Raw genomic sequence first — 15,218 nt, 5'->3', positions numbered from 1 at the left:
AGATGCAGGGAGAATGTTTCTGAAGGTGGGGGAGTCCACAACCAGGGGTCACAGTCTGAGGATTCAGGGTAGACCATTTAGGGCGGATTTGAGGAGACATTTCTTCACCCAAAGAGTGGTGAGCCTGTGGAATTCATTACCACAGGAAGTAGTTGATGCCAAAACATTGAATGCATTCAAGAGGCGGCTGGATATAGCACTTGGGGCGAATGGGATCAAAGATTATGGGGAAAAAGCAGGATTAGGCTATTGAGTTGGACGATCAGCCATGATTGTGATGAATGGTGGAGCAGGCTCGAACGACCAAATGGCCTCCTCCTGCTCCTATCCTCTATGTTTCTATGTTTATCTCGCTGCCCCTTAAGAGCATCTTTGTTTTTCATCTCAGCAATTCCATGTGGTAATGAGTTCCACTCTCTGAGGAAAGAACTTTCTCCTGGATTCTGTTTTTGATTTTATTTGTGACTATCACGTTTATATACGTATCTATAAATGTGCGACCTCTGGTTTTGGTATTCCCAAAAGTGGAAATACCCTTGTCCACAACTATCCTACCAAACTCCTTCATAATTTTAAAGATCTCTATTTGATCATTCCTCAATCTTCTCCTTCACAGAGATTATAACCTCACAGTTCTGATATCATCCTTGTGAATTATTTTGCAACCTCTCCGGTGTCTCTAAGTATCCTTTTCAAAATGTGGAAACAAAAACCGTTCACAGCACTCCAAGTGTTTTCTACCCAAGGTTCTGTGTACATTTAACATAACTTCTCTACTTTTCAATTCTCATTTCATCACTGGGATATCGTCTGTCAACAGCCAAATGGAAAATATATTGCGTCTATTAGAGGGATGACTCACAACTCCCAGAATTGCCTGTCCCTGCCAGTAGATGGTGTTAATGTCTATCAATTATCGTTACTTGAGTTATGTTTGATTGCTGTTACCTGTCATCGAGTCTTTCACTTGCTGAAATACTTAGCCATTATACTACTGATGATTGTCTATATCCCACTGTCACATGGTTTGAGTATGTTGCTATTTGATTTCCATTAAATCCTTTGTGTTCTGCACCACCATCTCTCGAACCCTCTACTGCCTTCAATCTGTCATGCTGCTTCAGGGCAGCAAGGTGGCACAGTGGTTAGAACCACTGCCTCACAGCGCCAGGGACCAGGGTTCAATTCCAGCCTCGGGTCACTATCTGTGTGGAGTCTCCTCCGGTGCTCCGGTTTCCTCCCACAATCCAAAGATATGTGTGGGTTAGGTTGATTGGCCATGCTAAATTGCCCTTTAGTGTCAGGGGAACTAGCAGGGTAAATACCCCTATGGGGACAGGGCGTGGGTGGGGTTTTTGTCGATGCAGGGCTGGATGGGCTGGATGGGCTGGATGGCCTCTTTCTGCACTGAAGGGATTCTATGATTCTATGACACTCGCCCCATCTGGGCCACCACAGTTGCAGGAGTCCATTTCTCACCCGCCACGCAGTTCATCACCAACATGGTTTCTCCCTTCCTGAACTTGCTTGACTTCCCTTCCCATTGGGCTATCTGACCTTCTTCATTCTTAGTCACAACTTCTCGTGTCTCCTCTGACCCATCAGGTCCTCAACTTGTAGCCAAACATTAATGACTCTAGGGAGCACTGGGTTGTTGCATCAGGGTTGTAGAAATGTGTACTTAAGAATCGATTCACTCACTTTCCAAGGTAACCTTCCCCTTGGCGAACATTCAGTGGCTGTTTTAAGGTCTGGACAAACCTTTTGGTCTGGCCATTAATCATAGGGTGATATGGAGCCATCTTCACCTGTCAGACTCCTTGGTGGTCGAGGTAGTCCTCAAACTCCTTCATCACAAACTGTGGCCTATTGTCGCTCAGCAGTTGTTCAGGGCTTCCAAATCAAGTCAACAACTCATCAAGTCAATCTATAGTCACCTCTGCAGACACTGACTTCATAATTACTACTTCTGGCCATTTTGAATGGGCATCAACCACCAGCAATGTCATTTTTCCTTCCACCGGACCTGTGAAGTCTACATGGATCCTTTGCCAAGCAGTTTCAGGCTATTCCCATGGGTGGAGAGGTGACAACGACAGTGCTTTCCACATTACAGCACTGGATTCACAAGCACCTGCCTTCTCCTCTATGTGGGAGTCAACATTTGGCCACCAAAAATAGCTCCTGGCAATCTCCTTCATCCCGTAGCGGGCGGGATGGAAAAATTCGCCATCGGGTCATTTCTTGTGGCATTTCATACCTGGGCTGCTGATACAGGTGCTTTATCATCGAGATTAAAATACATAATTTTCAAATGCCAATCAGGAACATTCATTCCTCCAGGGAGAGGCAACCTTAAAGAGCATCAGTGTTGCCATGCTGTTCAGATTGTCCAAACTGTATGTCAAAGAAGTATGCTGATAAAAGTAGTGCCTGTATGCCATAGTTGGTATTATGGTATATGGCCCGAAGATGGAAAAGGAAGGCCTTTGTATCAAGATCTTTGACAAAAACAGAGGAAAAATATGCCCAGTTGAGAAGGAAGGTGTATCATATTCGGGGTGAGGAAAATCTCCCATTTTGAATACAGCTGGTATTTTGTGCTGTTAAACAATCAGAGACACCTTACCACCATCTTTTTTTTAATTCATTCATGGGACACGGGTGTCGCTGGCTGGCCAGCATTTATTACCCATCAGTAATCGTCCTTGGAGTTGAAAGTCAACCACATTGCTGTGTATCTGGAGTCACATGTAGGCCAGGCCAGATACACAGCAATGTGGTTGACTTTCAACTCCAAGGACGATGTCACATGTAGGCCAGGCCAGATACACGGCAGATTTCCTTCCCTCAAGGACATGAGTGAACAGATGGGTTTTTTTCCAACAATCGACAATGGTTTCATGGTTATCAGTAGATTCTTAATGCCAGGTATTTATTTATTGAATTCAAATTCCACCATCTGCCATGGCAGGATTCGAACCCGGGTCCCCAGAACATTAGCTGAGATTCTGGATTAATAGTCCACCAATAATAACACTAGGCCATCACCTCCTCCAACAGTTTGTGCGTTGAAGATTTGGATGCAGTTTTGGATGCATTGAGGTACAATCAATAATGTGTCAGAAATTCAAACAGAAAATAGTTGGAAACTCTCAGTCATTCAGGCAGCATCCGTGAAAAGCGAAACTGAGTTAGCGATTGAGATCAATAAATTTTGATTTCACAGTTTGTTCACGTATGCAGAACCAGAGAAGGGATGGCAGGGGCAGGGTTTGGGAGGTGGGGGGGGGCTGTGGTGTGGCTAGGGGGTGGCTGTGGTTGGTGGAAGGGGTGTATAGGAACTATAAAAGATCCATGATAGGCTGTAGGTATTAAATGTGGATCTCAGGAACATCACATGCAGAGGTTTAAGGAATACTGAATATCACAGTCAACAGTCAATCCAAAACATAAAGGGTAAATTTAATTTGGAATGCAAACTGAATAAATCACTGGGCGTCAACAATTAGGATCTAATGGGAAAGAGTCATGACATTCCTGGTTATTATCGGGCTCACATTGTATATAATCCCTACAGTGCAGAAGGAGGCCATTCAGCCCATCAAAGTCTGCACCGACCACAAGCTCACCCAGGCCCTATTCCTGTAAACCCACATATTTACCCTGCTAATTCCCTGACACCAGGGTCAATTTAGCATGGCCAATCAACCCAGCCAGCACATCTTTTTGACTGTGGGAGGAAACTGGAGCACCCGGAGGAAACCCACACAGACACGGGGAGAATGTGCAAACTCCACACAGACAGTGACCCAAGCCGGGAATTGAACCCAGGCCTCTGGCGCTGTGAGGCAGTAGTGCTAACCACTGTGCTACCATGCACACTGTTCTCACATGATCTGGTAGTGGAGGGGATTAACGAACCAAGTGTGGAGCTGCTACACCTTGTCACCCCGCAGCCACCCTCTGGTTCTTCATGGTGAACCAAAGACGGTGGGTGCAGTTGACTGGTGTGGCTGCTGCCATGATAGCGATCATTTGCTGACAGGATCTTCTGGGCATGGTCGCACGCCAACTGTATGTTAATGGAGTGGTAGCCCATGTGGTTGCTGTACATCTCCCTGTTAAGATGTGGGGCCCGCAGATCCATGTATGTGCAGTCAATTGCACCCTGTACCACTGGGAAAGCCTGACAACACCACATGGTCTCTCCTCTTGCTCCTCCCTGATTAGTGAGAAGCCTATGAAGTCCCCTTTCATTCTTCACAGGGCTTCTGTCACCTCCAAGGTGCAGCGATTGATGGCAAACTTAGAGATGTTGTTAATATCGTTTTCTCCCATCTGGGAGGATCTGCTGGTTTAGAGGTTGAGGGAGACAGTGGCCTTGACATGCATTGGTAGTGCCTTCCTTGCCCATCTGTGATAAAGTAGTACACAACAAATGTATTTCGAAATTAGACCCACTTAGCTATTAAAGGGACAAGGAATAACTTGTGTATATGTTGGCTAAGGTAATGGAAATCAGTGTGTAGCGGTGACTAGATGCTTTAACTGGAGAGAAGTATACAACGGCACCCCCCAAAGAATTGGTGTTAGGGCCACTGATTTTCTTGTTATGTTTAAATGACCTTAAATTGGGTACAGCGAGCATGATTTCAAAAGTTTGTGTGTATCACAACAATTTTTACAACATAGGGAGGTGTGAAGAAAATATGAGAAGACTTTTGTAGGACTCTGGCTGCCAAAATGGGCAGACACATGGTGGATGCAATTAAATACCGATGGGTGTGTAGTGATACAGTTTAGGAGGAATAACATGGAGAGGCAGAATAAGTTAAGTAGTACCATGGTGGGGGAGGGAGGTGGAAGCTGGAAGTAGGTATTGAAGAAATAAGATCCCGAACCATCTTGACAAGGTGGATGTGGAAAGGATGTTTTCTCTTATGGGTGAGTCCAGAACTAGGGGGCACTGTTTAAAAATTAGGAGTCACATTTTTAAGGCAGGGGAAAAAAAATTCTCAGGTGTTTGGGTGACTTTGGAACTCACTGCCTCAGAAGGCAGTGGAAGTGGGGTATTTTTCAGATTAATATTTTTAAGATAGCGGTAGATAGATTCTTGTTGGACAAGGGGATCAAAGGTTATTGGGGGTAGATTAGGTGGGAGGTTAGGTGTTTCACATGTGTCGGTGCAGACTTGATGGGCTGAAGGGCCTCTTGTGCACTGTATGATTCTATGATTCTAGATGGGAATGTGGAATTCGAAACGCAAACAGATCTTACTGACTGGCAGAGCAGGCTCGAGGGGCCAAAATGCCTACTTCTGCTCCTATTTCATATGTTGGTATTGATAATTTTTTGAAGCTGGCAAGGTAAGTTGATAAGGTGGTTAATGTTGGGGTTTTTTATGTAGAGGCATTGAATACAAAAAAAAATGCCATGCTAAACCCTTCATAAATCATGTGAACTGTGCACAATTCTAGGCATTGCCAGAATGATGCCAGGGTTGGGGGACTTTTGTTATGTGAAGCGATTGCAGAAGCTGGAATCGCTCTTAGAGCAGAGCAAGTTAAGGAGAGTTACTGGTGGAGGTGTTGAAAATGAGGAGCGGTTTTTCTACAAGTAAGGAGAAACTTTTCTCTGGCAAGTGAGTCAGAAACCGAGATTGACAGTTAAAAATAATTGACAAAAGAAAAGAAGGGGAAATTGGAAGGATTGTGTTTTTTGCACAGCACTGTTAAGAAATGCATTTCCCGAAAGTGTCATGGAATTCAATTCCATTGGAACGTTCAGATGTAAAGAACAAAGAACAAAGAACAATACAGCACAGGAACAGGCCCTTCGGCCCTCCAAGCCTGCGCCGCTCATGTGCCCAACTAGACCATTCGTTTGTATCCCTCTATTCCCAGTCTGTTCATGTGGCTATCTAGATAAGTCTTAAACGATCCCAGCGTGTCCGCCTCAATCACCTTGCTTGGCACTGCATTCCAGGCCCCCACCAGCCTCTGTGTAAAATACGTCCCCCTGACATCTGTGTTGAACCTTGCCCCCCTCACCTTGAACCCGTGACCCCTTGTGTTCGTCACCTCCGACCTGGGAAAAAGCTTCCCACTTTTCACCCTTTCTATGCCCTTCATAATTTTATACACCTCTATTAGGTCGCCCCTCATCCGCCATCTTTCCAGGGAGAACAACCCCAGTTTACCCAATCTCTCCTCATAGCTAAGACCCTCCATACCAGGCAACATCCTGGTAAACCTTTTCTGTGCTCTCTCCAAAGCCTCCACGTCCATCTGGTAGTGTGGCGACCAGAACTGGACGCAGTATTCCAAATGTGGCCCAACCAACATTCTATACAGCTGCAAAATCATATGCCAACTTTTATATTCTATGCCCCGTCCAATAAAGGCAAGCATGCTATACGCCTTCTTCTCCACCCTCTCTACCTGTGCTGCCACCTTTAAGGATCTGTGGACTTGTACACCCAGGTCCCTCTGTGTGTCTATACTCCTGATGGTTCTGCCATTTATTGTATAGCTCCCCCTTACATTAGATCTACCGAAATGCATCACTTCGCATTTATCTGGATTAAATTCCATCTGCCATTTCTCCACCCAATGTTCCAGCCTATCTATATCCTGCTGTATTCTCTGACAACGTTCATCACTATCCGCAACTCCAGCAATTTTTGTGTCGTCCGCAAACTTACTGATCACACCAGCTACATCTTCCTCCAAATCATTTATATATATCACAAACAGCAGAGGTCCCAGTACAGAGCCCTGCGGAACACCACTAGTCACGGACCTCCAACCGGAAAAAGACCCTTCCACTGTTACTCTCTGTCTTCTATGGCTAATCATGATGTGGAGATGCCGGCATTGGACTGGAGTGAACACAGTAAGAGTTTTAACAACACTAGGTTAAAGTCCAACAGGTTTATTTGGTAGCAAATACCGTTAGCTTTCGGAGCGCTGCTCCTTCGTCAGATGGAGTGGAACGTTGTCTACCTGATACGCTGCAGGAAAGGATGTCCCGAGGCATGGTACATTGGGGAAACCATGCAGACGCTATGACAACGGATGAATGAACACCGCTCGACAATCACCAGGCAAGACTGTTCTCTTCCTGTGGGGGAGCACTTCAGCAGTCACGGGCATTCAGCCTCTGATTTTCAGGTAAGCGTTCTCCAAGGCGGCCTTCATGACACACGACAGCGCAGAGTCGCTGAGCAGAAACTGATAGCCAAGTTCCACACACATGAGGACGGCCTAAACCGGGATGTTGGATTTATGTCACATTATCAGTAACCCCCACAGCTTGCCTCCTGGACTTGCGGGCTATCCTGTCTGGAGACAATACACATCTCTTTAACCTGTGCTTAATGCTCCCTCCACCCACATTGTCTGTATCTTTAAGATCTGGTTGGCTGTAGGGATTCGCATTCTAATCAGTATTCTGTAACTTGATTTTGTGTCTCTGTGCCCTGTTTGAGAGCACATTTCCACTCCATCTGACGAAGGAGCAGCGCTCCGAAAGCTAATAGTATTTGCTACCAAATAAACCTGTTGGACTTTAACCTGGTGTTGTTAAAACTCTTTCTATGGCTAAGCCAGTTCTCCACCAATCTAGCTAGCACACCTTTTATCCCGTGAGATTTAACCTTTTGCACCAGCCTGCCATGAGGGACCTTGTCAAACGCTTTACTAAAATCCATATAGGCGACATCAACGGCCCTTCCCTCGTCAATTGTTTTTGTCACCGCCTCAAAAAACTCAACGAAATTTGTGAGGCATGACCTCCCTTGTACAAAACCATGCTGTCTATCGCTAATGAGATTATTCAGTTCTAAATGCGCATATATCCTATCTCTAAGAATCTTCTCCAACAATTTCCCTACCACGGACGTCAAGCTCACGGGCCTATAATTACCCGGGTTATCCTTGCTACCCTTCTTAAATAACGGGACCACATTTGCTATCCTTCAATCCTCTGGGACCTCACCTGTGTCCAGTGAAGAGACAAAGATTTCTGTTAGAGGCCCAGCAATTTCATCTCTTGCCTCCCTGAGGAGTCGAGGATAGATGCCATCTGGCCCTGGGGACTTGTCTGTCTGAATGTTTCCTAAAAAACCTAACACTTCCTCCCTTGTAATTGAGATTTTTTCTAACGGGTCAACACATCTCTTTGAGACACTACCAGTCAACATGTCCCTCTCCTTTGTGAATACTGATGCAAAGTATTCGTTTAGGATCTCTCCTACTTCCTTTGGTTCTAAGCATAATTCCTCTCCTTTGTCCCTGAGAGGTCCGATTCTTTCCCTAACAACCCTCTTGTTCCTAACGTATGTATAAAATGCCTTAGGATTCTCCTTAATCCTGTCTGCCAAGGACATTTCGTGACCCCTTTTTGCTCTTCTAACTCCCTGTTTGAGTTCTTTTCTACTTCCTCAGTATTCCTCCAGTGCTCCATCTGTTTTTAGCTGCCTGGACCTCACGTATGCCTCTTTTTTCTTTTTGATTAGACCCACAATTTCACTGGTTATCCACGGATCCCGAATCCTACCTTTCCTATCCTTCCTCTTTACAGGCACATGCCTGTCCTGCAGTCCTATCAACTGCTCCTTAAAAGACTCCCACATGCCAGATGTGGATTTACCCTCGAACAGCCTCTCCCAATCAACAGCCACCAAATCCTGCCTAATCCGGCTGTAGTTAGCCTTCCCCCAATTCAGCACCTTACCCATAGGACAACACTCATCTTTTTCCATTACTATCCTAAAGTTTACAGAATTGTGGTCACTATTTGCCACATGTTCCCCTACTGAAACTTTGATGACCTGACCGGGCTCATTCCCCAGTACTAGGTCCAGTATAGCCCCCTCTCTAGTTAGACTGTCAACATATTGTTCCAAAGAACCTTCCTGTACGCATTTTATAAATTCTTCCCCGTCCAGGCCCCCAGCCCTAAGCGATTTCCAGTCTATACAAGGGAAATTAAAGTCTCCCACTACAACAACCTTATTTTTTCTATTTAATCAAAAAGAAAAAAGAGGCATACATGAGGTCCAGGCAGCTAAAAACAGATGGAGCACTGGAGGAATACAGAGGAAGTAGAAAAGAACTCAAACAGGGAGTTAGAATCTCCTTACATATCCGTTCCTCAACTTCCTGTGGGCTGTTGGGAGGCCTGTAGCATACCCCCAGCATAGTGACTGCGCCCTTCCTGTTTCTGAGCTCCACCCACAGTGACACGTTACCTGACCCTTCCAAATTGTCCACCCTCTGTACCACTGTAATATGCTCCCTAACCAGCATTGCTACTCCCCACCTCTCCTAGCCCCTTCTCTGTCTTGCCTAAAACACTTATACCCCGGAATATTCAGCTGCCAGTCCTGTTCTTCTTTTAACCAAGTCTCCGTCACTGCAACCACATCCAAGTTCCGCGCAAGCATTAAGGCTCTAAGCTCGTCTGTCTTGCCTGTGACGCTCCTTGCATTGAAGCAGATGCACTCCAGACCCACGAAGGTCATCCTCCCCCAGAATGCTCTTCCTCTTAGATAGCCTTGTCTTGGCCCCAACCACGTCCCCAGCCTCTATGCTTATTGACCTATTGTTCTGATCTCCACCCCCTGCCACATTAGTTTAAACCCACCCGAACCACACTAGCAAAACTCCCAGCTAGGATATTTGTGCCCCTCCAGTTTAGGTGTAACCCGTCCTTCTTGTACAGGTGCCATCCTCTCTTGAAGACTTCCCAGTGATCCACGAATTTAAACCCTCCCTCCTGCACCAGTCCTTTAGCCACGCGTTCAGCTGTGCAGTCTCCCTGTTCCTAGCCTCACTAGCTTGTGGCATTGGGAGTAATCCAGCGATCGCTACCCTAGAGGCCCTGCTTTTTAGCCTACTACCCAACTCCCTGAATTGCCCTCTCAGGACCTCCCTGCTCTTTCTGCCTACGTCATTTGCACCAATGTGGAGAATGACGTCTGTCTGGTTACCCGCCCCTTTTAGGATGCTTCCTACCCGCTCAGAGACATCCAGACCCCGGCACCAGGGAGGCAGACTACCATCCTGGAGTCTCGTTCGCGCCCATAGAACCGCCTGTCTGTGCCTCTAACTGTTGCAGCCCCCACTACTATTGCTCTCCTGGTCCTCCTCTTTCCCTTCTGAGCCACAGAGCCCAATTCCGTGCCAGTGACCTGGTCACCGTGGCTTACCCCTGGAGGGTCATTCCCCCCCCCCGCCCCCCCGCCCCCCACAGTATCCAAAACGGTATACTTATTTTGGAGGGGGACAACTACAGTGGATCCCATCACTGACTGCTCTCTCCCCTCCTCTCTCCTGTCTGTCACCCATCCCTTACTGTTAAGGGGGACAACCACTAGGGTACTCTCTGGTACGTGACCTTTACCCTTCCAAACCGTGACCCACGTGTCTTCCTCTCGTGGCCTTGGTGCGACGACCTGCCTGTAACTTCTCTCTATTAACTTCTCATTTTCCCTGACTAGACTAAGGTCATCGAGCCGCAGCTCCAGTTCCCTAACGCGGTCTCTCAGGAGCTGCAGTTCAACGCACCTGGTGCAGATATGGACTGGACATGAAGAGGATTGATTTTCAGGGTTATGGGTTGGATTGGGGGCAAGGTGGGGTGGGGGGGGGCGGTGGTGAGGTTAGTGAATGGCAACAAACCACCACTAACAAAAAAAAGTGCCAAGTGAGAGAAATCTTTGTATCCTTACTGGTTACAGGAGAGGTCATGATGTGGAGATGCCGGCGTTGGACTGGGGTAAACACAGTAAGAAGTTTAACAACACCAGGTTAAAGTCCAACAGGTTATGGAAAAGATTTACCAAGATGTTGCCTGGTATGGACGGCATCAGCTATGAGGAGAAGTTGGAGAATCTTGGTTTGTTCTCACTGGAATGACGGAGGTTGAGGGGTGACCTGATAGAAGTCTACAAGATTATGAGAGGCATGGACAGAGTGGATAGTCAGAAGCTTTTTCCCAGGGTGGAAGAGTCAATTACTAGGGGGCACAGGTTTAAGGTGCGAGGAGCAAGGTTTAAAGGAGATATAAGAGGCAGATCTTTTACACAGAGGGTGGTGGGTGCCTGGAACTCATTGCCGGGGGAGGTAGTGGAAGCAGATACGATAGTGACTTTTAAGGGGCGTCTTGGAGGGTAGGTCATATGAGGAAAGGTTGAGGGAGCTAGGGCTGTTCTCTCTGGAGCGGAGGAGGCTGAGGGGAGACTTAATAGAGGTTTATAAAATGATGAAGGGGATAGATAGAGTGAACGTTCAAAGACTATTTCCTCGGGTGGATGGAGCTATTACAAGGGGGCATAACTATAGGGTTCGTGGTGGGAGATACAGGACGGATATCAGAGGTAGGTTCTTTACGCAGAGAGTGGTTGGGGTGTGGAATGGACTGCCTGCAGTGATAGTGGAGTCAGACACTTCAGAAACATTTAAGCGGTTATTGGATAGGCACATGGAGCACACCAGGATGATAGGGAGTGGGATAGCTTGATCTTGGTTTCAGATAAAGCTCGGCACAACATCGTGGGCCGAAGGGCCTGTTCTGTGCTGTACTGTTCTATGTTCTATGTACATGAATAGGATGGGAATAGAGGGATATGGTCCCCGGAAGAGTAGGGGGTTTCAGTTAAGTTGGGCAGCATGGTCGGTGCAGGCTTGGAGGGCTGAAGGGCCTGTTCCTGTGCTGTAATTATCTTTGTTCTTTGAAATGGCTCAGGATGAAGCATCGGCAGACAATGAGACAAGGAACCGCCTACTGACAGAACGCACAGGGCATGGCATTATGGGGGAGGGATGAGGAGGAGAAGCTTGTGTGTGAGATTAAATTGCTTCACCCCTTTCAAACAGCCAGCATAGGGATGTCAGGCCACGTGTCCTCCTTCTGTTCAACAGCATCTGTGGAGAGAGAATAGAGCTAACGTTTCGAGTCCAGATGACCCACCGTCAGAGCTCTCTCACCCTGATGAAGGGTCATCCAGGTTGGAAACATTATCTCTATTTTCTCTCCACAGATGCTGTTAGATCTGCTGAGATTTTCCAGCATTTTCTATTTTTGTTTCAGATTCCAGCATCTGCAGTATTTTATTTTTGTCCTACTTCTGTGCTGTAAGATCCTGTGATTCCCCAGGTGCTTTAACCAAACTTTTGGTCACTCTTTCCTAACCTCTGCTTCTGTGGGGGTTGCATCAAATAGTTAGATCACCTGTGGAGTGTCTTGGGGACATGTTACTACTTCAGAGATGCTATATAAATGTAACTTGCCACGATTGTAGTGTGGGTTGATTCCATTGAAGTCCAGGAATGATCCTGATTGGGCTGAGCAGATCTTGCTCTCAATTGCCCCACAGGAAGCTCACCTAGGCTGCCCACCCAGTACCAGAGCCGGAGCACTGGGCTGCCGCACATCCTGCATCCACTTTCAGTGACCCGCATTTCATTCATGGTGGTGGCCCAGTCTAGGGCGAGGCGCGCTCTGTGTGGGTGCCTTCAGCTCACACTTGCAGCCCTGATAAATCAATGCATTTGACTTTGGCGGCTGGATCCATTTTCTTTACAATCAAAGAATCCATAGAATCCCTGCAGTGCAGTAGCAGGCCATTCAGCCCATCGAGTCTGCACCAACTCTCCGATAGAGCATCTTACCCAAGCACTATCCCCATAACCCCAAGTATATACCCTGTTAATTCCCCAACCTACACATCCTGGGACACTAAGGGGCAATTCAAGCATGGCCAATCCACCTAACCTGCACATCTGATGGTGATACATGCCGCATGTCATCTGGTGAGTTCTAGAAAGTGTCCAAGAAAATGTCAGAGAATCCTGACAGTGGAGTAGGAGGCCATTCAGTCCATCGGGTTTGCACTGACTCTCAACAGAGCATCTCACCACAGTCCTCTCCCCCCCCCCCCCCTATCCCCACACATTCCCCATGGCTAATCCCCCTAACCTACATATCCTGGGAGACTAAGAGGCAATTTAATCATGGCCAATCCACCTAACCTACACATCCGATGGTGATACATGGTGCACATCATCAGGTGAGTTCTGGGAAATGTCCACTCTCTCAGAGAATCCTTACAGTGCAGTAGGAGGCCATTCGGTCCATCCAGTCTGCACTGACACTGGACAGACCATTCCACCCAGACCCTCTCCCCCTTCACCATATCCCCATAACCCATGGCTAATCCCCCGAAACCTACACATCTTGGGACACTAAGGGGCAATTTAGCACGGCCAATCCACCTAACCTGCACATCTTTGGGCTGTGGGAGGAAACCAGTGCATCCAAAGGAAACCCGCGCAGACATGGAGGAGAACGTGCAAACTCCACGTAGACAGTCACCCGAGGTCGGTATTGAACCCAGGTCCCTGGCGCTGTGAGGCAGCAGTGCTAATCACTGTGCAACTAAACCTGATTGGAATAAATGGCAGCCAAAAACTTCAGATATCACTAACTTTGTATGAGTTTGACTCGGATGGTTTGCTTGGGGGGGGGGGGGGGGCGGGGGGAACACTAGCTCTGCTAATGGGAGCAGGGACACATCCAAAATATTTGGTTTGGAACTCTGCTGTATAAAATCAGAGCCTAGTAAAACCTACCATTGGTGTTTATATAAGTCGGACGCACTTGTAACATGTTTATACTCGCGTTTGACGAGGGCGAGATGAAACAGGGTCCCTCTGACCCTGAAATGCATGTTACTCGAGGCATTTGAGGTTTCTGATAGGTGAAAGGGTTGCCAGGGGATGAGAGGGGCAGAGCGGCCAACAGTGCCACCCAACGGTGGGACCCTCTCAGATCTGAGTGGCACAAGAGAGTGCCATATTAATAGAAAACTGTGTCGGAGCGGAGACATCTCTGTGGTCCCTGCAGACCCTCCCTCATGTGTGAGGGAACTTGGATTTCCAATGCTCCCTCCCTGGATGGAGTTAGGAATAATAGGAGTGGCGACAGGGAACATGAGGGGGAGGGGGGGGGGGATTGTTTTGTGTGTGTGTGGGGAGGTATAATTCAGAAGAGCAAATCCTAATAGAGGAACCGGCTGTTCCTGGCCACAGTTACAGCTCACTGGACTGAGGGAAGAGTTGCAGGGGGTCGCTATGAACAGGAATGGTTACAGTCTGCAGAGGCTATGTGGGCACCGTACCAGGGCAGGAGGTGAGTTACAATTCACAGCCAAGTCCCCCCTCCAAACTCGGCTGGGGTAAGGAGTTGGATTGGGAGCGAGATGGGTGAAAAGCCAGTCAAACTTCAGTGCCTGTGCAAATACTCGGTGTGTGTGTGTTTGTTCCATCTCTCCGTGGCCACTACAATCCACAGAGCACTGGCGCTACAAATCAGCTTTGTGTTTGCCGTGTGGCTATTATAGGTGACTGCGATTACTACTTGCACAGTCACTGAGTCAAGGTGGGGGATTCAATCTGTACATTGCCCTCTGTCAGTTAAAACCCTTCCTATTTACTGTATATTTTGATAGAATATGAAATTGATTGCTATTTCTTGCCTGGACTATGTTGGAAGTTCCTCAACTTCCAAGGGGTGCTGAAAACATATGACCGGAACTGGACAGAATTCTAATATTGTAGTAATGTCATCGTATGGAATGATAAAGCCACTGAGGGAGGCTATTCGGCCCATCCTGGCTGTGCTAGCTCTTTCGAGGAGCTGGAAGCTAGACCATTTGTAACCCTGGATAAAACCCTGAGCTTTGACAAAAGGTCATCTGGACTCGAAACGTCAGCTCTTTTCTCACCTTACAGGTGTTGCCAAACCGGCTGAGATTTTCCAGCATTTTCCCTTTTGGTTCTCAGTTGTAACCCATTGCCCTGTCGCTATTTCAGTTGGCACTAAAACTAGCTCATCATCCCAGTCTGCAACTTTATTTAAAAAAAGGCGGTGGCGACTGTCAGCGCGAACTGGTAGCCAGGGAGTAACTTCCCACTTGGAAATTGGGATGGAGAACCGGCCGTGTCTCCTCGGCCTCCCCCCCCCCCCCCCCCCCGGCCACCCTCTCTCCCACATTCTCCCACGAAGATTGGGAGGGAACTTTCACGCCATTTCTGCGTGTCGGATCTGCTAGACATGGCTTGGAGCCGAGCCCGGTTCTAAAAGTAACACTGAACACTTTAGCAAGTGCAGTCGGCGGTGGAACGGCTCCCGGGGAGTCAGCAGGAGAA

The 15,218-nt window shown here is 47.5% G+C and overlaps 1 protein-coding gene across 1 annotated transcript in view; it reads left to right on the top strand.

The window, feature by feature from the left end:
- Positions 1-14,060: 14,060 nt before the first annotated feature.
- ano1a (anoctamin 1, calcium activated chloride channel a) overlaps positions 14,061-15,218 on the top strand; it is a 236,639-nt gene continuing 235,481 nt past the window's right edge. Inside the window, exon 1 of the mRNA XM_078220984.1 lies at positions 14,061-14,199. Coding sequence (XP_078077110.1) covers positions 14,142-14,199 — 58 coding nt within the window. The 5' untranslated portion in view covers positions 14,061-14,141. The remainder of the gene's footprint in view (positions 14,200-15,218) is intronic.

This window comes from Mustelus asterias, chromosome 9 (genome assembly GCF_964213995.1).
Source record: "Mustelus asterias chromosome 9, sMusAst1.hap1.1, whole genome shotgun sequence".
In the NCBI taxonomy this organism is placed as follows: domain Eukaryota; kingdom Metazoa; phylum Chordata; class Chondrichthyes; order Carcharhiniformes; family Triakidae; genus Mustelus; species Mustelus asterias.
The sequence above is the reverse complement of the archived record's forward strand: the minus strand, read 5'-3'. Positions and strand labels throughout refer to the sequence as shown.